Below are 19288 nucleotides of genomic sequence, written 5' to 3'. Positions count from 1 at the left end.
GATGATAACCCGACCTCAAGTCGATCTTAGAGAACACCCTAGTACCCTCCAACCGATCGAATAAATCATCAATACGAGGCAATGGGTAATCGTTCTTGATGGTGACTTTGTTCAACTGGCGGTAATCAATGCACATCCGCATAGTCTCATCCTTCTTCTTCACAAATAACACTGGTGCACCCCAAGGTGATACACTAGGCCTAACAAACTTCTTTGCTAACAACTCCTCAAGCTGCTCCTTCAACTTCTTCAACTCCTTAAGAGCCATACGGTACTGTGGAATAGATATAGGCTAGGTGACTGGAGCCAAATCAATACATAAATCAATATCATGATCTGGTGGCATGCCATGTAGATCAAAAGGAAACACATTGGGGAACTCTCGATCTATTGGAACTGAATCAATCATTAGAGACTCTATGGTGGTGTCTCGAACATAAGCCAAATAAGCCAAGTACCCCTTCTCGACCATTTGCCGAGCCTTCAGGAAAGAGATAACCCGTCTAGACGTATCAACCGTGGAACCCTTCCACGCCAACCCTAGCAACTCTGGCATCGCTAAAGTAACAATCTTGGCATGGCAATCTAGGATGGCGTGATATGGAGATAACCAATCTATGCCCAGAATGACCTCAAAATCGATCATATGAAGCAACAAGAGATCCGCTCTAGTCTTGAAACCACAGAAGGTGACCATACAGGATCGGTAGATCCGATCCACAACCACGGAATCGCCCACAAGAGTGGACACATGAACATGAGTGCCCAAAGACTCAGGAGAAATAACCAGGATGCGAGCAAACAGAGATGATATATATGAATAAGTAGACCTTGGATCAAATAACACCAAAACATCCCTAACGCAGACAGAAATGATACCTGTGATGACGGCATCGGAGGCCAATGTATCTAGCCTAGCCGGAACGACATAAAATCTGGCTGGAATGCCGGCTGGCTGGCCTCTACCTGACTGAGTAGTGGCTGGCTGACCTCTCCCTTGCCTGGTCTCCTCCTATAAGACGACCCCTACTAGTCTACCCTCCACCTCTAGGTGGCAGAGTAGCCGGTGCAGAAATCATAGGCTGCTGACCCTGATGTACTGCCTTGCCCCGAAGCCTGGGGTAGTATCTCCTAATATAACCAAGGTCTCCGGCGGTGCGGCAGCCTGCTGCCGTGATGGCTGACCTTGATGGCCTGTAGACCCACTGGAAGAAGCCTAGATAGCCGGTGGACGATATGAACTCTCCGACATAGTACTAAATAAGAATAAAAAGAACCCTGAGGACCTGAATACCCACCGGATGAACCCTGAATAGCTGGTAAGCAATAAGAACTCTCTGGCATGGCGCTGAAATAGGGGCGCGCCAGAGCACCCCGAGTAGGTGACGGTGCAGAATATGGGGGCCTGCTGGGCTGACCCCTCCCAAACTGACCTCTATCCCTAGCCGGGGCACCTCTGAACTCTCCTAAGAATCTAGACCTCTTGTCCTGCTGCATCTACTCTCTACCCATCAGATGGTAGCCCTCAATCCTCCGAGCAATTTCCACCACTAGCTGATAAAGAGTCCCTATCTCCATCTCTCGGGCCATGTTGGCCCTAATTCCAGAATGCAACCCTGCAACGAACCTCTACACCCTCTCTGCGTCAGTAGGAAGTATCATCAATACATGGCAGGATAACTCAGAAAACCTCTCCTCATAGTCGGTCACCGACATCTGACCATGCTCCAGCTGCTCGAACTGATATCATAGCTCTTCCCTCTCAGAAGGTGGAATATACCTGTCCAGGAATAACTGTGTGAATTGACTCCAAGTGATGGGAGGAGAACCTGCTGGCCTGCCAAAAACATAGGACTACCACCATCTACGGGCCCTGCCCTCAAGCTGAAAAGTAGTGAAGTCAACCCCTGCGACTCCAATATCCTCATGTTGTTCAGTCTATCCCTGCACCTATTTATGAAGTCCTGGGAATCCTCATGGCATTCACCCCCCGAAGATAGGAGGGTGAAGTCTAGTCCATATGTCCAATAACTTATGTGGGTCACAGTCCATAGTTGGGCTGGGCTAGGGTGCTACTGTAGCAACTGGCTGGGCCCCATCTACGGGTAGTGCACCCGGAGTTTGATACAATACAGTTGCATGTCCAAGACCTGAGTAGTAGAGGTTTGTGCTTCCCCTCCTACCTGTGATGTAGCTGGATCCGCTGGAAATAAACCAACCTGAGTCATGGAATCCATGAAATGCAGCATATGGCCCATGACCTCTTGGAAGTTCGGTGCCGTCATAAAGTTCGTCGGGGTAGGCTCAACTGCGGGCACCTTGCCCTATTCCTCGATGATAGGATCTCCTGTAGGATTTGCTGGTGGTACTACTGGGATAACTCTGGGATGCCCTCATCCCCTACCTCGGGCCAGTGCCCTCCCCCGGCCTCTACCTTGGCCTCTAGCAATAGGGGAGCAGCTCTTCCCAGGTTTGGAACATCAGCCGTGCGTGTCCTCACCATCTGTAAGAGAATAGAAGAGGGAAATTTAGTAGACCAACCACTGCACGATAGGAAATGAATAAAGAGTAGTTTTCATAAGACCCTATAGCCTCTCGAAGATAGGTACAAACATCTCAGTACCGATCCGCAAGACTCTATTCGGTTTGCCTATGACTTGTGAGACCTACGTAATCCTAGTGCTCTGATACCATGTTGTCACGACACATTTTCCAAATTGATCGTGATGGCACCCAACACCATTGTCAGGCAAGCCGATGCGGAAATATAATTAAGTTCTCATTTTACTTTTACCAAAATAAGTGCAGCAATTCCTTAAGTTAATATTAAAACCAGAAATGAATAGTAATGTGCCAAAATTAATCATACAACCACTACCAGAAAATGGGCCTATGGGAACAGTTATTTTGGCAACGGTTTGTGAACCGTTGCCATAGACCAGATATAGTAACGGTTGCAACCGTTACAATAGAATTTGGGTGGTATCAGCACACTTTAGCCATCAAACCGTTGCAATTGTGGCAAAACCGTTGCCATAGAGGTTTGTTTCGCAACAGATGTTTAAACCGTCCCAATAGACATATATATGACACCGGCTAGTGAAAAAAATTCTATGGGAACAGGTATTCATTCCCCCTCGTTTTTTCCCAAAATTTTAGTGAGCCCGCCAACCTGACCTGTCATTTTTTATATTTTAATTAATTTTAATAAAGTAAATACAATAAACATTAACCCACCTCCAGTATAGTCATACAGTCGTCGATACAACCAAACTCTGATCCCCTCTCTCTTTTCTTTTTGCCTTGGATTCAAGAATTCATCTCCTAAATCCTCTCTTGGCCGAATTTCTTCCAAATCTTTCAGATTTACTTTGTCACTTTTACTCTCTCTATATCTATGCAATTACCTCTTCATTAGACCACAATAATCATCAAGCCCTAGAGTTCCCAATGCCGATAACGTGGTCGCCCTTCACCATTTTCTGTTGGTCTTTTCGGCACTTCTCTGAAGCTTCGCAGGTTACAAATCCAATGAACTCAAATACCCACTTCTTCAAGGACAGTTGCTAGACTTCCCAAAATCCCCAAATTCTAAATCATATTTGTGCTCGAATCAGAGAATCCAAAAATCACCATATGCCTGGTAATTTTCTCTCTTCTTTTGGTAATTTTTACTGTGTTTTTTAGTTCTTGGAAAAAAGGTTCTTAATTCATGCTTTAGTCTTTTGGGTTCTTTGCTTAATTCATGTTGTAGTCTTGGCAAAAAGGTTCTTAATTCAAACGTGTTTTATGTGTCCGATGTAGTCTTTTGGGTGTTCATTTTCCTAGGCTTTTGTTTGCTGCTAATAATGGAAAGCCCAGAAAACTTGGGTTTTAGTTTCTATCCTGATGGGAAATTCTGTAATGGATTCGAGCAAGTACTGAGTTGATATAGACAATTAGTTCCTCAGTTACGCCTTTTAGGACCAACATCGTTCGCTCCTATTATTGAAATGTCAATCAGTATTGTAGAGTGGAGTGGTGGCCAGTACCATGTTTTATTGATAATCGCGGATGGACAGGTTGGAAATGGAAATGTTACAAGAAATGCGCGTAACAGATTAAACCCTCAAGAGAAGAGAACAATTGAAGCAATTGTGAAAGCAAGTAAATACGCCTTGTCTATTGTTGTAGTTGGGGTTGGAGATGGACCGTGGGATATGATGAGGGAATTCGATGACAATATACCTGCTCAAGCCTTTGACAATTTCCTAGGCTTTTGTTTGTTGACAGAATAAAAAAGCATTCTGTTGAATTTGCCTCATATGAGCCAATAAAAACTTGGGTTCTAGAGACATTTATCTAAGCATGAAGCTTTAGTTCATCCACTAATTTCTATATTACATTGCTTTAACTTTTTATAATACTATATTCTAACAATTTTCGTCTTAATTTTATTGCAGGGAATTTTTCATACTGAGATTGATACTTGAAGCTTTTTTTTGCCCGCAAATTCTTGGTTTTTCTTAAGGCTGGATCTCGATCGCTGTAATAGTAATCTGGTTTGTTCTCCTTTCTCACTTTATTAACTGATTGAAAAGAAGATTTTGACTTGATCTGACTTGCAGATTAGATGTACTTTTAGTATAACAAGTGGTTAGAATTGAAAATTTGGCTATGGAGTTGAACGGACGATGCTTCAATTGTGATTTCCTTGTTTGCTTTGACTTGAATATGTCAAATATTTGTATTCCTTGTAATTTGTCAACGGCTAATGTAACAAAACTCATTTTTTGGTAGCTTCAAGTGATGTTAATTTAACAAACTTACTAATTTTGTACGTGTACTGGTCCCTATAATAATTTTGTAATGTTGGAAATAAATCAGTATTAACGCACTAGCAGATGTATGGAGCGAGATATAATTTGTGTGTAATCAGATTACAAAATATAATCAATTAACTAGGCTTATTTCCAAAGTGGCAGTTGTTTTTACTTAACTTGTAGTAAAAATAACAACGACTTACATCGAGTGATAGATTGATCAACAATGAAATGGACAAAGAAACTTTGCAACAATTCTCTTCTTAAATGTTTACTTGGAATGGACGTTTATTGGGATGGTTCTAACCGTTGCAATATTACATGGCTGATACTAGCACACTTTTTCTATAAAACCGTTGTCTTTAATTAGAAGGAACGTAATGGTTTTTATTGTTTAAACATGACTCTACACATTTTTTGAAAAGTATAATAACTTAATCACATCTTTCCTATTCATATTATAAGAGATGATTTTTAAGAAGTTAACTTTTAAAGGTCTTAAATTGTGACTTTATGAGTTTCACCCTTAAATGCAGTGGTCAATGTCAAATTAATATGCTTTTGGTTTATTTGGCTAATTTTGTTGATTTACTTTTATCGTATAGGATATTTATGGATAATGGTGATAAAAGTTGGATGAATCTCCTGAGATGGACGGATGAATATATCCGTGGAGTGAATGATTTTCTTGATAAGGCATTTAAATGAGCCGCCCAAGGAAATAAAATATTATGCCCTTGCAAAAAGTGCATGAATCGCTATTGGTATTATAGAAATGTGGTGGAGGATCATTTGGTTGTTCATGGATTTGTTGATGGTTATACCAAATTAGTTTTTCACGGGAAAGGATTTTCCTCGAGAAATACACCTCATCCAAGCAATGGTGATGAATGTTCTACCATGTGTGACGATATTGATGGACTACTTCATGATACATTTAGAAATATTGAGGGTCAGGCAGGGGATGAGGAAGGAGTTGGGGAAAGATTATCTAAAGATGCAAAGAAGTTTTTCAAATTGTTGGAGGAAGGAAAACAAGAGTTATATCCGGGGTGTGAAAATTTCAGTAAACTGAGTTTCACTATTCGATTGTACTTGCTTAAATCCTTGCATGGGTTGAGTAATGTGGCTTTCTCCGATTTGTTAGAGTTGATAAAAGAGGCATTTCCCTTTGCTCAGGTACCAGAGTCTTTCAATAAGGCTAGAAACATGATAACAGATTTGGGTCTTCATTATGAAAAAATACATGCATGCCCTAATGATTGCATGTTATTTTGGAAAGAAAATGTGAATGCCGATAATTGTTCTATTTGTGGGTCTTCAAGATGGAAGAGTGCTGGTCCTTTGACATGGTTGTTGATTAATTGTTTTAGTTACTTCAGTGGTTAACTCGTTTATTTGCAGAAAATGTCCAAAACCAATACAGAGAATCGAAATAGGTTGAAGTGTCCGCACACTACTGGCAGAACACCTTTTGCTCTAATTCGCGAGGTTTGATGTTTTATCTTTCTTAATTTTTTTTGGATTATGAACTTGCTAACTTTATATGAAAAGATTCTTATACCTTTTTCATGTAACTAGGAAAAAAAGAAGGAAATCTCTGATACTTCAGATACTCTGTCAAGTAAGGACATCTTTGTGGCTACAAGAAAAAGAAAACTTGGTCGAGTATACAAAAGCTCATATGACAATACAATTAGTAAAATTGTACGAAATTTCTAATTTAAAGTTTGTCGTGATTATTTATTTGTTCTTAATTATTGATTCAATTTCAGTTACTTAAAAATCTTTTCTCTCGCATTTGGTTTGTAGGCTGAAATGGAGAGAATACAATCCACTCAGGAAAGTGAAGATGGCAGTCATTCAGTTGACGCGTTTGCATCCGTAATGGGACCTGAACATCCACGTCGCGTGAGATTGTACGGACGAGGGGTTACCAAGACTTTGTTAAAAGGGAAAAAAGGGAATCTTGGATCTTCTTTAGATGTTGATGAGAGGATGCAGCAGAAAATAGAGGAAATGTAAGAGAGGATGGAACAAAGAATGCATGAAAAGTTGAACGAACAAAAGGATGCTATGGAACAAAATATTACAATGAACGTCATCGCACGACTTCAGCGTCTGAACCCAAATTTGCGACTTGATCCTGACATGTTAAGGTTCAGTGCATGTTCACCTGTAGATGTTTCCTCTGCACAACAAGCTGCTGTTCAACTAAACAGTCGACCATCTGCTGGTAGTAACACTCAAGGTCAGTACCAAATGTTATACATTTCTTCTATTTCTTGTTCTCCTCCTTTCTTGCTTAGGATTTTTCTTTGGTTCAAGGCAGAGTGGATATGGTAATATCCTTTTTCTATTTAGTAGGAGTATATGATTTCTTAAGTGCCAAGTGGTCTCGTATGTATAGTAAATACCCGAGTAATACTGACAGTTCTATGATAGTAGAACTTTGAGAATTTAAATTGGAAAAGATAGACAGGTTGATGCTTAAGACAAAGTTATGGAATTGAATTCTCTGTAGCAATGCTGAAAGACAAAGTTCTCATGAACTCCTAGGTCTTTGATCTTCCTGATGAGATGTGCTACCTGTCATGCTATTGTTGTTGTTCCATTGATCATTTTAATATTGTGTTCGATTTTAACTTATGAAAAAAATGTAGTAGTATGTAAGAGCTTAGCTTATTGTGTGTGTGTATATATATATATATATATATATATATATATATATATATATATGTTGAGTGTCATATTTGCAAGGAATGGAGAAACATAATAATTTACAGATTCATATAGCCGGCCTCAACTTGCTTGCGATCAAGGCATAGTTGTTGTTGTTGTGTTTGTCTGCACTTCGAAGTTAATATTGTATAGTTGGCACTGGGCTATTGTGTAACTAAAATATTTCTCTAGAGGAATGTCAACTACTTTTAAAGCTATTTTGCATATAACATCAATCACTGCTGAGTTGATATAAGAACTCTTTAAAATCTTTGTCTGCGTGCTACTTTCCTTATTTTGGTGCTTTTAGTTTTGTGTTCTCTCAAAAACATTTTACCTGGCACATACTAGGAGATATACCTTTGGTTTGAGATATGGCATCTAGGAACTAAAGGAACTCTTTAATACTTAAACTTAATTTGGCTGTGTGGATCAGTTAAGTACATGTAGTCTCTAGTTAAACTTGAAGTTTAATCCATTGAATCCCTTAAGATTTCTGCTAATAGGATAGATTTATAGTACTGAAATCATAGGAATTATTGAATCTTTGCCTGTTCATAGCAATTAGAGTCAATATAAGCTAAATGTCTCAACAAATATTCTGAAGTTAGCTGCCTCTTAGGACCGTTGTAAACACATTCGGCTGACTTTATGTGCTGAGTAGTAGCAAGGGTGATACGCTTTCACACATTAAAGGATATTTATATCGACGGAAACTCCTCTCTCTTCTTGATGATGCAGTCTCTGTTCCATATTTGTTTTTCTTTTCTATTTTTTTTCCCTTGAGGATCAATGATAGATTGGGATCTGATCCTTGTTCCATTAAATGCCATTGTTCTTTACTACACTAACTGACTAACCATTTGTAATGCTCTTTTCTTTGGTTGCGCATATTAACTAGGCAGACTTGTTTTGATTTCCCTAGTCCGTTACATGTGTGCATAACATGAATACATGCTCTGAAGTTGTGTGTGGGATTGTTTGGATGTGGGATGGTGCTCTCCGGAAGGGAATGAGTTGAAGAATTTAGATCTGACTGCATTTTTTTTATGGGTTGTGGTTGATGATGCAGGTTTCCCCTCAGAGATTGGTTTATATGAACATAGATTTTGAGACTCTACTTTTGAGTCTTTAAGTTGATATATATATATATATATATATATGGTTCACTTCTTTTGTATTTAGTTATTTATTTATCTGCGCAAGGTTCATTTTGGTAATAACTTTACTTATCCTCTTTTGTAGGTGGAGTAGATCAAGAAATGAATGATGAAGACAATGAAGAACTAGACCTTACTTGAAAAGAATTTTGTATTGTTATAGATGAATGTTCTAGGAATCTTTTGTTAACAACATTTTTGAAATTTATTACTCTGTTGACATGTACTAAACTTATGCACTCACGTGGTAGAACTTTTGCTTTATGGATATTATTTGTTTTATGGATAATTTTGTATTATTAATAGTTTCATTTTATGATGTATTTAAATTTTAGTGTTATTATAATTTATTATATGTATAAATATTTATTTATAACAGGTGCTATATTTTGGTTTTAATTGAACTGATACAATAGCCTACCAGAATCGTTGCAATAGGACACTAATGGCGTTCCAGTAGACAATGTAAACCGTTGCAATAGGTCCCATAAGCTGTTCCAAATACAAATATAACCGTTACGATAGCCTAAAGAAACCGTGGCTATATCCAACATAACCATAGCAATAGCTTACATAAGTGTTGCTTTTAATAATATGGTAACGGTTAAAAACCGTTGTATAAACAATACAGTAACGGTTTTAAACCGTTCCAATTGAAAAAAATAACCGTTCCAACTGAGAGAGGGAAAACCGTTGCAATAGACGTATCTATTGTCACGGCGATGCAAACCGTTGCAAGAACCGTTCCAGTAGGCCTATGGGTACACCGGCTGATGTGACGGTTTTTAAACCGTTCCAATATCCCTATGGCAACGGTTTGGCGGTCTGTGGGAATGGTTTTTCAACCGTTACCGTAGACCAATTTTTCAATAGTGAACCCCAAAATAAAAGCCTGTTAATGTATGTGCCAAGACCTGGTGTCACAAGTAGTGGACAACTAGCAGAATGTACAAAGGAATACAACTATCCTACTATCCGAAACAAAATAGACAACAAATGTAAAGAAAGACTCCATCAAGCTACTGAACAGCACAAGAAGGGGCAGCTCACCATGGAAGTCTCGGACTATGAATCAGGGGCGTGCACCAGACTGGTAGCCAGATGTACCTGCCTCAGATCCTGTACAATTAAGTACAGAAGTATAGTATGAGTACATAAACAATATGTACCTCGTAAGTATCCCGTCTAATCTCAACGAAGTAGAGACGAGAGGTCGACTTGATACTTACTAAGGTCAAATAATATAATAAAGTGTTACGCTAAGCATGGGGGTCACAATTAATCAACAGTTTATAGCAAGAGGTAATAAGTCATGTTCTTAACCATTTTGTAGTTAGCCATTTACATTTCAAATATTTAGAACAACAAGTCATGGATAAGATTTCACATACATATCATGCGCATATTATGCCAAGGTCGACAGCCCAATCCAACAGAGAATAAATTGTGCACTGCCAGAGGGTCGAATGGCGCAAACCATAGATGCATCTATTTCTACCGAGGTGATCAGCCCGATCCACAAATATCAATTAATATCAAGAAAACACATGAAGGCGCATTTATTTTCAAACAAATTCATACAAGTGTCCAACAAGTGTATGCATTTGCTTATATTCTTTTCCAAGTCTCTAGCATACCCTAAGTGATCACATTAGCAGAAAATATAGAGACATTCACAATATAGCATGGTACGAGTCCTAGACTACCTGGACAATTAACATAATAGTAGATACGCACGGACTCTTGTCACCTAGTGTGTACATAGCCCCCGCATTTAGTAGCAATTATTCAATTATTACACCTCTAGGCACAATTCCCTCTTATAAGGTTAGAAAAGAGACTCACCTCTCTCCAAAGTGCACTTCCAATACCAAGAACGAGCACGAACTCTCAATTTGGATCCGAACGATCCAAAACTAGTTAAATGAGGTAGGAACTAGTCAATATAAGCTCACAAGATCATATTCTAGCTATTTAAGCAATTTTCGAACCCTTGACACAAGTTTTCTAAAATCCGACCCCAGGCCCACATGCCCGAATTCCAAAAGTTTTCGAAGGAAGTTGTTCTCTATAACCTAAGGATCAATAATATATGATTTCTAATTCGTTTCATAACAAACTTCGTAGTTAAATCTAACTTTTGTTAAAACCCTAGATTTTGCTCTAACCCCTTGATTTTACCTAAATCCTATTGTTTAATCTACCTAAGACACAAGTATTAAACTAAGAATAGGTGGGATAAACTTACCTCAAGGTGCTAGGTGGAAGTCTTCTCTAAAATGCTCCTAAAATCGCCAATGGAGGAGTAAAAAGTGGCAAATATGACTTAGAACCCATATTAAATGAGGCTCACTGCTTCAGCGATTTCCGCATCTGCGGTCAGGGGACCGCATCTACGGTCTCGCTTCTGCGAGAAATTGGGCACATCTGCGGACCCGGCCAAGCGGGTTGCGATCGCTTCGGCGGTCTTGAAGCAGCTTCTGCGGTTCTGGGCCTGGCCTACCTTGGCCGCATCTGCGATAGCCGGACCGCTTCTGCAATCTCGCACCTGCGATCGACCAACCGCAGGTGCTGTTATGGCAAAAGCAGATGCTTCAGCACTTCTCACCATTTCCAACTTCACTCGAGCCTGGTCCGATTGACTCTCGGGGCTTCCGGGCCTCGCCCGAACATACCGACAAATCTGAAATCACGAAGCGGACCTACTCGAACCTTTGGAATGCCCGAAACAACGCTAAATCTAGGAATCACCCCCTAAAACCAATTGAATCAAACTTATGAACTTCAAGATCTTAATTTTTCCTCTAACGAGTCGAAACACCCTTAAACTACTCAGATTGACACCAAATTTTGCGGAAAAGTCTTAAATGTTATATTCGACCTGTATCGAGCTCCGGAACCAACATACGAGCCCAATACCCATGTGATCAATCATTATTTAGTTTCTTTAAATCCTTAGAATTTCAGTTTAACAATTTCTAATTAAAAATTCATTACTCGCCCTAGGGACCTCGGAATCCGATTCCGGGCATACACCCAGGTCCTATATTTTCCTACGGACCTTCCGGAACTGTCAAAACATGAATCCGGGTCCGTTTGCTAAATATATTGACCAAAGTTAAACTTAGCCTTTTAAGAAAATCCTAAGGAATCAAATGAGTATATTTCAACCCAAATTCTTCCAATTCCCGAACCAACCATCCCTACGAGTCGTAAATTAGTTAAAGCAAGTGCATGGAGTTTTACTTAGGGGGACGGGGTCCTAAGAGGCAAAACAACCAGTCGGGTCATTACACTTAGTTTGTTCTAACATTGTTTTTGCATGTAGATCATTAATGCACCAGCAGAAGAAGCTCCTATTTCGACATAACTTTCGTGAAGGCATTCAAGTGGCGCATCTCCTAGATAAAGACGCTAGTAAAAAATAACTTCAAGCAGCTTAGTCCGGACAATCCAAAACTCCATGCAACCCCACCTCTTTTTGTGAAGCAACAACTGACGATGGAATAAAATGGAGTTTGTCTTTTTGTAAAATCTTTAGCAACTACTGCTTGCAATATGCTTAGAACTTTAGGTAATCAAAATATTGCTTGTTATAATCCACCAATGTGTGGTAATTTTCCAACTACTTGTAACAAGCTAAACAACTTCTAGTTATTATAATATATGTTCCGTTACTATAAAAATAAGGAGTATAAATCGCTTTAACCACTATACAAAACCTCCAGCAATATAGAAAAAGAGCAATTTAATATTTTTAAACGCACTACTAAGAATAAATGTCAAAAACAAAATTCGTCGAAGTAAGTTGTAGTAATTAAGGGTAAAAATAGCATCGGCTAGCCAGTTTTCGGACTGATAATTGAAAAATAGCCAGCGTTTGCAAAGTCATTGAAAAATAGCCACTACTTTGTTGCAACATGAAAAGTTCCAGCAAAATATACTGGAGACTAGTGCACCTGTGTTTAAACTTCCAGCATATTATGCTGGAACTCCAACACGCGAAAAGTTCCAGCATAATAAACTGGAGATTGGAGCACCTATGTATGAACTTCCAGCATATTATGTTGGACCGGTATATTATACTGGAACTCCAGTATATTATGCTGGAATATTTTCCGGATTTTGAACATGTTTTCGTTCAGATTTCTCTTTACATGAAAAGTGGTTAAATTCGATTACTTTTGAAACTGTGGCAATTTTTCAATGGCCACTTGTAAATCTTGCTATTTTTGAATTTCTCCCTAATTAAAGTTCTTGATTTTTTTAAATTAGAGCGCGTTTGGATTAGGTTATGGTAAATAGCTGATAAGCTTGAACTGCTGAAACTGATAATAAGCAGTTGATGTATTTGATTAAAAAGTGCTGATAAGCAATTCTTTTTTTTTTTTAAAATGACTAAAATATTGATTTTTTTTGGAGAAGATTATAAATTAAAAATTTCTTTGTAAAGAAAAAAATTAACAACAAATATGGGATGAAGTGAAAGTCAAGAAATTTATTTTGGGAAAAGTATTTTGTGAATTAGAAAATATTATTAAGGATAAACTAGTAAAAGTGTTGGTCAAACTAAAAGTGCTTATAAGCTGAAAAGCCATAAGTTGGGGGTGACTAGTTTATGGCTTTATACTGATTATATATATATATATATATATATATATATATATATGTGAAGTTGTTACAGTGATTTGTTTACTTGTTCATTTTTTAAATATCGACACCGTTCACACAATTACGTAGGCCACTGTATTTCGACACCACCCGTTATATATATTTTTTTGCGTATCATTTTTTATGCTGGATAATTTAATATAGTACATTCTTTTGGATGCCTCAGAAAGTTTTCATGGAGTGGTGTTGTTTCTTTTACGGGAGAGTGATAGTTTGGAAGAAGCTAAGGAAAAGGAGAAAGCCTTTTTATATAGTTTTTACATTCTTATATATTTTCATTTTTCAGATTTTACATTACATTTTATTTTTCGTCTCTTACACTTGTAAATATAAATAGAGACTATTCAATAATAAGTTTTAGTTTTTGGTCAATTAAGATTGACCGACTCATTTCAGTCATCTTCTTCTCTCAACCCTCCTAGGGTTTTATTCTGTTGCTTTCCACCATAACCATCGAGCTTGGATTTTAACATGGTATCAGAGTGGGAATATAGATTCCTCTTGTCACACCCTTTCTTCCGATGGTAGCCTCGTTTGAAATCGTCAAGGATTGTATCAGATCGTCGATTTTCAGAATTTGTTCGTGAAACTTTGGGGTTTCATTCAATCTTCGCATATTTTCAACTTCTATTGCGAGAATCGTTGATAATATTCAAGCTACACAGTAGTCTCTGCTATATTTCTCTACCTAGGGTTCATGGCTAAACAAGACCTCACTTCTTCGGGTTTTCAGAAGAAGGACGGTATCTCTGTCACTCCTAATCACAAATTCTGTTAATTTTGATGTTAGTGTTCTTTGCATGTACCTGATTTGAGTTTGTTTCTGATTACTTCAACATGCTATCATAATTTCTTAGTATTAGACTTAGTTTCTGCTGAAAATGGGTACTGTAGTAGATGAAGTTAATTCTTCTTCAACTTCCAACGGTTTTGTTCCGTTTTCCCTAGATTCTTCACATCCATTCTATATTCATCCCTCGGATAATCCTAGAAGTCAACTGGTATCCGTTCCATTCAATGGTTGTGGGTTTGTGTTATGGCGTAATAGTATGCTCACTTCCTTTTCTGCAAAGAATAAACTCAGCCTATTAGATGGCAGAGTCAATCAACCCACTCCTGAATCTCCTTATTACCCATATTGGGAAAGGTGCAATGATATGGTCAAAGCCTGGATAACTAACTCAGTATCTGGAGAAATAGCTGTTAGTGTAATGTGTTTTAGAACTGCTAAGGAAGTTTGGAAAGATATAAATGAAAGGTTTGGTCAGTCAAACGGGTCTAAATACATTCAAATACAAAGGGAAATCAGCTCTACTACTCAAGGCTCATCTGATATAGCCTCTTACGTCACAAAGATGAGGAGTTTGTGGGATGAGCTGAACTCTTCATATGTAGGTCCTACTTGTTCATGTGGTGCATTGCCTAAATTCATAGAGGACCAGCAGTTGTTTCAGTTTCTCAATGGTCTAAATGATTCATACGCAACTATTAAAAGCGTCATCATGTTAATGAATCCTCTCCCATAAATAATCAAGGCCTATAGTCTTTTACAACAAGATGAGAGTCAAAGGGAAGCTCACTCTACTGCTCCTAACTTCTCTAGTGATGCTACCTCTTTCTTGGTGTCTCCTAGTGCTTCTACTACAAATAGGCCTTTCAGTCAAAAGGTGAATTTTGAGGCCAAGAAAGCTGCTCCAAATGTCTCTTGCAAATATTGCAAGAAGCCTGGCCACACTGTAGACAAGTGCTACAGACTTCATGGGTTCCCTACTGATTTCAAGTTCACCAAGAGTAAGAAATATGCTTCTTGTGTTCAGACTAAAAGTCCATCCACCACTGCTGTCACTACTACTTCTCAGCATGCTGATTCTTCAGCCTATAGGTTTACCAAGGAGCAGTATCAACACCTGTTGACCTTGTTCCAACAAGTTCAGATGTCAAACATTTCCACACCTGATGCCTCCAATGTGGATCAATCTACTTTTGCACACTTTGCATGTTTGTTTAGTAAGTATGTTATAGATTCTGAGGTTTCTCATGTGTGTACATCTTCTCAATTAGGTGTCAACCCTTGGATCTTAGATGCAGGGGCTACAAATCACATGACTCCACATAAACATCTTCTTTTTAATGTCCAACCATTAATCAAGCCTTTCCTTGTCACCCTACCTAATGGATATAAAGCTAAAGTTGTATCAACTGGATCTTTGTATCTTAGGCATGATATAATTTTACTTCATGTTCTTTTGGTGCCATCTTTTCACTTCAATTTGATATCAGTTCATCAGCTTATATGTTAGCTAGATTGTTCAGCACTTTTTACCAAAACAATTTATTCTTTACAGGGCCCTTCTCTAAAGAGGCCACTGGAAATTGGTAAAGCTGCAGGCAGGCTGTACTACCTCCATCCAGATGGTGATCTCTTTCCTGTTCCATCTGATTCTCTGAATGTTTCTTCTAGTAGTTTACCTAGTTCTGTTTCTACTTCTAGTGATTTACCTTCTTCTATTTCATTGTATCTGATAAGTCCAGTCATGTTGTTACACATGTTAATGGTACTCCTGATTGTAATCAATTTCATTGCCTTAATAAATTGGACTTGTTTTGGCATCAAAGATTAGGGCACATGCCTTATCATAGAATGAAAACTATTTCTTTCTTATCTGATAAAGTGTCTTCCAAACAAAATTTCATGTGTCCTGTATGTCCTCTAGTAAGACAACAGAGATTACCTTTTCCTTAGAGTGTTATACACTCTTCTTCTCCTTTTCAACTAGTACACATTGACATTTGGGGTCCATATAACACTAGAACTTACCATGGTTTCAGATATTTTTTAACTTTGGTTGATGATTACACTAGAGTCACATGGACCCATCTCCTTTCCTGCAAGAGCAATGCTCTTTCTGTCCTTAAAGCCTTTACTATTATGATTAAAGTTCATTTTAAATCATCTGTCCAAACCTTTAGGTCTGACAATGCTTTTGAACTTGGTGGAAGTTCTGAAGCCGCCAAGTTCTTCTCAAGCCAAGGCATTCTCCATCAGACCTCTATTCCTCACACCCCTCAACAAAATGGGGTGGTTGAAAGGAAACACAAACACTTATTGGAAATCTCTAGGGCTCTTCTTTTTCAGTCTATCCTTCCCCTCAAATATTGGGGTGAATGTGTTCTGACTGCCACTTACCTCATCATAGACTTCCTTCTGTTGTTTTGAAGGGTGTCTCTCCTTATGAAAAACTCCATGGTCTTCCTCCACTTTATGATCACTTAAAGTCTTTTGTTTGTTTATGCTTTGCTACTTCACCTAAGTTTGGCAGAGAGAAATTCCAGGCTAGAGCTATTCACTCTATATTTTTTGGGTACCCCTTTGGTAAAAAGGGTTACAAACTTCTTAACCTTACTACTCATTCCATTTTCTTTTCTAGAGATGTGGTTTTTCATGAAAATATATTTCCCTACAAGTCTGATCACCCTTCTATCTTTCCCCCTTCCTCTATTTCAGACTTTGTAGATTCTTCCTCCTCCTCTACGCCTTCTCCTACTCCTGATGTTTCCACATCTCCAGATTCCCCTATTCCCTCACCTCTTTCTCCTCCTCCTATAACTGATTCTTCTCATATTATTCCTTCTCCTCCACTTTTGAGAAAATCAACCAGAACAGTCCATCAACATTCCTATCTCAAAGATTATGTTTGTTCCTCTGTCTCTTCCTCTCATCCTCTTCCCTCCTCTTCCAAGGTCTCTGATAATAAGCGAAATCTGGGTGATTTAGCTATTGTTTATGCTTCTACTTGATGATATTCCAATGATATATTGTGATTAATTAATGAATTATGGGCTTTAATAGTGAATTGTATACATTTCAGGTAAAAAAGCGTATATTACGTAAATCAAATATGATTGGAACCATTTTGGAGCAATAAATGAAAAACCCCTCGGAATTAATTATGGTGGAAGAACAATAAAAGAATCAAGAATATGGGACAACTGGACTAGCGCGGTCAGGTGCGCGGCCAGATGCGCGGCCGCGCTAGTCCAGATTTCGGGAAAGGTTGTTTAAAGGGGTAAAATTGGAATTTCTTCTTAATCCCACTCAATTTACATAAAGCAAGAACTCCATTATTGGAGTTAAGCTGATGGAGAGTGGAAGATCTGATTTTTAGAGAGAGAAGGAGGAGGAAACTCATCTTCAACTATCAAAAATCAATAGGAACATCAACTTGGAGCAAAAATTGAAAGAGTTTTTCTAAACCTTCTCTTAGTATTTACGTATATTATGTTTAAAGATTTTTATTGTTGTTATTTGTATAATTATGAGTAGCTAAAAACTCAAGTATTCTTGGGTCATGGATGTTAGATGATCTTGTTGTTTGAAGCTTAGATTGAAGATCTTGAGTCTATCGTTATGGGTTGTTTATTTGATTCTGCTTTTAATTATTTTACTGCATAGCTAACAGTGAAATATTATTTACGGATCTTGAGTTAAACTTGAAAAAGGAAATTCTTGATTGCATATAGAATCAAATAGAGCAAGATCCAGATCCTAGGCATCGGGTGAAAGATTTGCAATTAAGATAGACATATACTTAATTGTCTTGTTTGGTTGAAAAATAGGAGTTGTAAATGCATTCTTGCTAATATTAATACCATAGACATATAGGTATTAGTTTAACTTGAATAGATGCATAAGAACTCGAAAGATTCTTATGAATATTATTAACCCTATAATCAATAACCCGGATAATTCAATAAATCAATCTTAAGCTAAAATAGTAGCATGATCTCTAGCAAGTCCATGACCCTGGAATATCTTTCCCAAAATTGTTATCAAAATATTGTGTAATTGGTGTAGTAATTTTGTGTTGAATTATTGTGTAATTATTAAGTAAGTTGTAAATTGGTTCTTTATATATTTTGTAATAATTTAGCTTGAATTGATAATTGTTTGAGACTACATCAGTCGATAAGTTGATCACAATTCCTCGTGGGAACGATACTCTACTTACGACTATATTACTTGTCGATCACGTGCACTTGCGTGAGTGTTTTGGTCGCAACAAGTTTTTGGCGTCGTTGCCGGGGAATTTGAAATTAGCTACTTGACTGTTTTAAAATTTATTAGGTGTTGATAAAAAAAAAACTAAATTTTCCATCTATTTTGTTTGTGTTGCGCAGACTCTCTCTTGAATGCGGAGGAGTAGAAGCACAAACAACCTCTTCCCTTTTGATCCTGAAATTGAATGAACAATTCATAGAACAAGGAAGGAGTGGGAAGCTAGAAACAAAACAGAAAGAGAGTTGGACATTCAAGTTCAACCACAGCCAACAGTGATGGCAGGTAATCAAGAACGTGCGGCGATAGAAGCAGCAAGGCCAAACCTTGCTAATATGATTCAGGCCATTGTGAAGCCTGAAATCACCGGTAACTTTGAGCTTAAATAGTACATGGTGCAGCTGATACAGTCCACTGGGCAATATGTTGGTCTATCTTATGAAGACCCACAAAGGCACATTCAAATTTTTTTGGAAATAATGGATACTTACAATTATCCAAATGTTTCCAAGGATTATGTCAGGCTGACCTTATTTCCCTTTTCATTATTGGGGGATGCTAGAGAATGGTTGCAAAAATAGCCAGCTAATTCAATCCATAATTGGGATGATTTAGCAATGAAATTCCTAATCAAGTTTTTTCCCACCAAAAAGATAAAGTTTTTGCGGAGTCAGATTCTTGGGTTTCAACAATGGGATGGTGAAACTCTTCGCAAAGCCTGGGAAAGATACAAGAAACTACTTCGGGATTGTCCTCATCATTGTCAAACTGATGAAGTACTGGGCCATACTTTTGTTGATGGATTGGACGAAACTTCCAAAATGAATCTTGATTCAGCTTGTGGAGGTAGTTGCATGGCAAAACCATACAGTGAAATA

The 19288-nt window shown here is 38.0% G+C and overlaps 2 protein-coding genes across 2 annotated transcripts; both read left to right on the top strand.

Moving 5' to 3' along the window:
- The first annotated feature begins 3228 nt into the window (after positions 1-3228).
- Positions 3229-9012, top strand: LOC107828681 (uncharacterized). Its single transcript, XM_075253486.1, has 7 exons — positions 3229-3643; positions 4443-4541; positions 5408-5981; positions 6207-6293; positions 6384-6509; positions 6615-7053; positions 8769-9012. Exons 3-6 carry the CDS (start codon positions 5553-5555, stop codon positions 6825-6827), a joined length of 855 nt encoding a protein of 284 aa, XP_075109587.1. The 5' UTR covers positions 3229-3643; positions 4443-4541; positions 5408-5552; the 3' UTR covers positions 6828-7053; positions 8769-9012.
- Positions 9013-14235: 5223 nt separating this feature from the next.
- On the top strand, positions 14236-17152 carry LOC107828680 (uncharacterized). Its single transcript, XM_075252820.1, has 5 exons — positions 14236-14858; positions 14958-15603; positions 15700-15869; positions 16325-16433; positions 16574-17152. Exons 1-5 carry the CDS (start codon positions 14236-14238, stop codon positions 17150-17152), a joined length of 2127 nt encoding a protein of 708 aa, XP_075108921.1.
- Positions 17153-19288: the final 2136 nt, after the last annotated feature.

This window comes from Nicotiana tabacum, chromosome 5 (assembly GCF_000715075.1).
Source record: "Nicotiana tabacum cultivar K326 chromosome 5, ASM71507v2, whole genome shotgun sequence".
NCBI classification, from domain to species: Eukaryota; Viridiplantae; Streptophyta; class Magnoliopsida; order Solanales; family Solanaceae; genus Nicotiana; species Nicotiana tabacum.
Note: the sequence above shows the minus strand (reverse complement) of the source record. Positions and strands in the feature narration are given on the sequence as shown.

Excerpts from the sequence above, each read along its gene's own strand:
- LOC107828681 (XM_075253486.1), top strand. The coding sequence starts at position 5,553 with ATGAATCGCTATTGGTATTATAGAAATGTGGTGGAGGATCATTTGGTT. Across the intron at positions 5,982-6,206 it reads AGGCATTTCCCTTTGCTCAG|AAAATGTCCAAAACCAATAC; the intron begins GTACCAGAGTCT and ends GTTTATTTGCAG. Across the intron at positions 6,510-6,614 it reads ACAATACAATTAGTAAAATT|GCTGAAATGGAGAGAATACA; the intron begins GTACGAAATTTC and ends TTTGGTTTGTAG.
- LOC107828680 (XM_075252820.1), top strand. The coding sequence starts at position 14,236 with ATGGGTACTGTAGTAGATGAAGTTAATTCTTCTTCAACTTCCAACGGT. Across the intron at positions 14,859-14,957 it reads ACTATTAAAAGCGTCATCAT|TGATGCTACCTCTTTCTTGG; the intron begins GTTAATGAATCC and ends TAACTTCTCTAG. Across the intron at positions 16,434-16,573 it reads ACACCCCTCAACAAAATGGG|GGTGTCTCTCCTTATGAAAA; the intron begins GTGGTTGAAAGG and ends GTTGTTTTGAAG.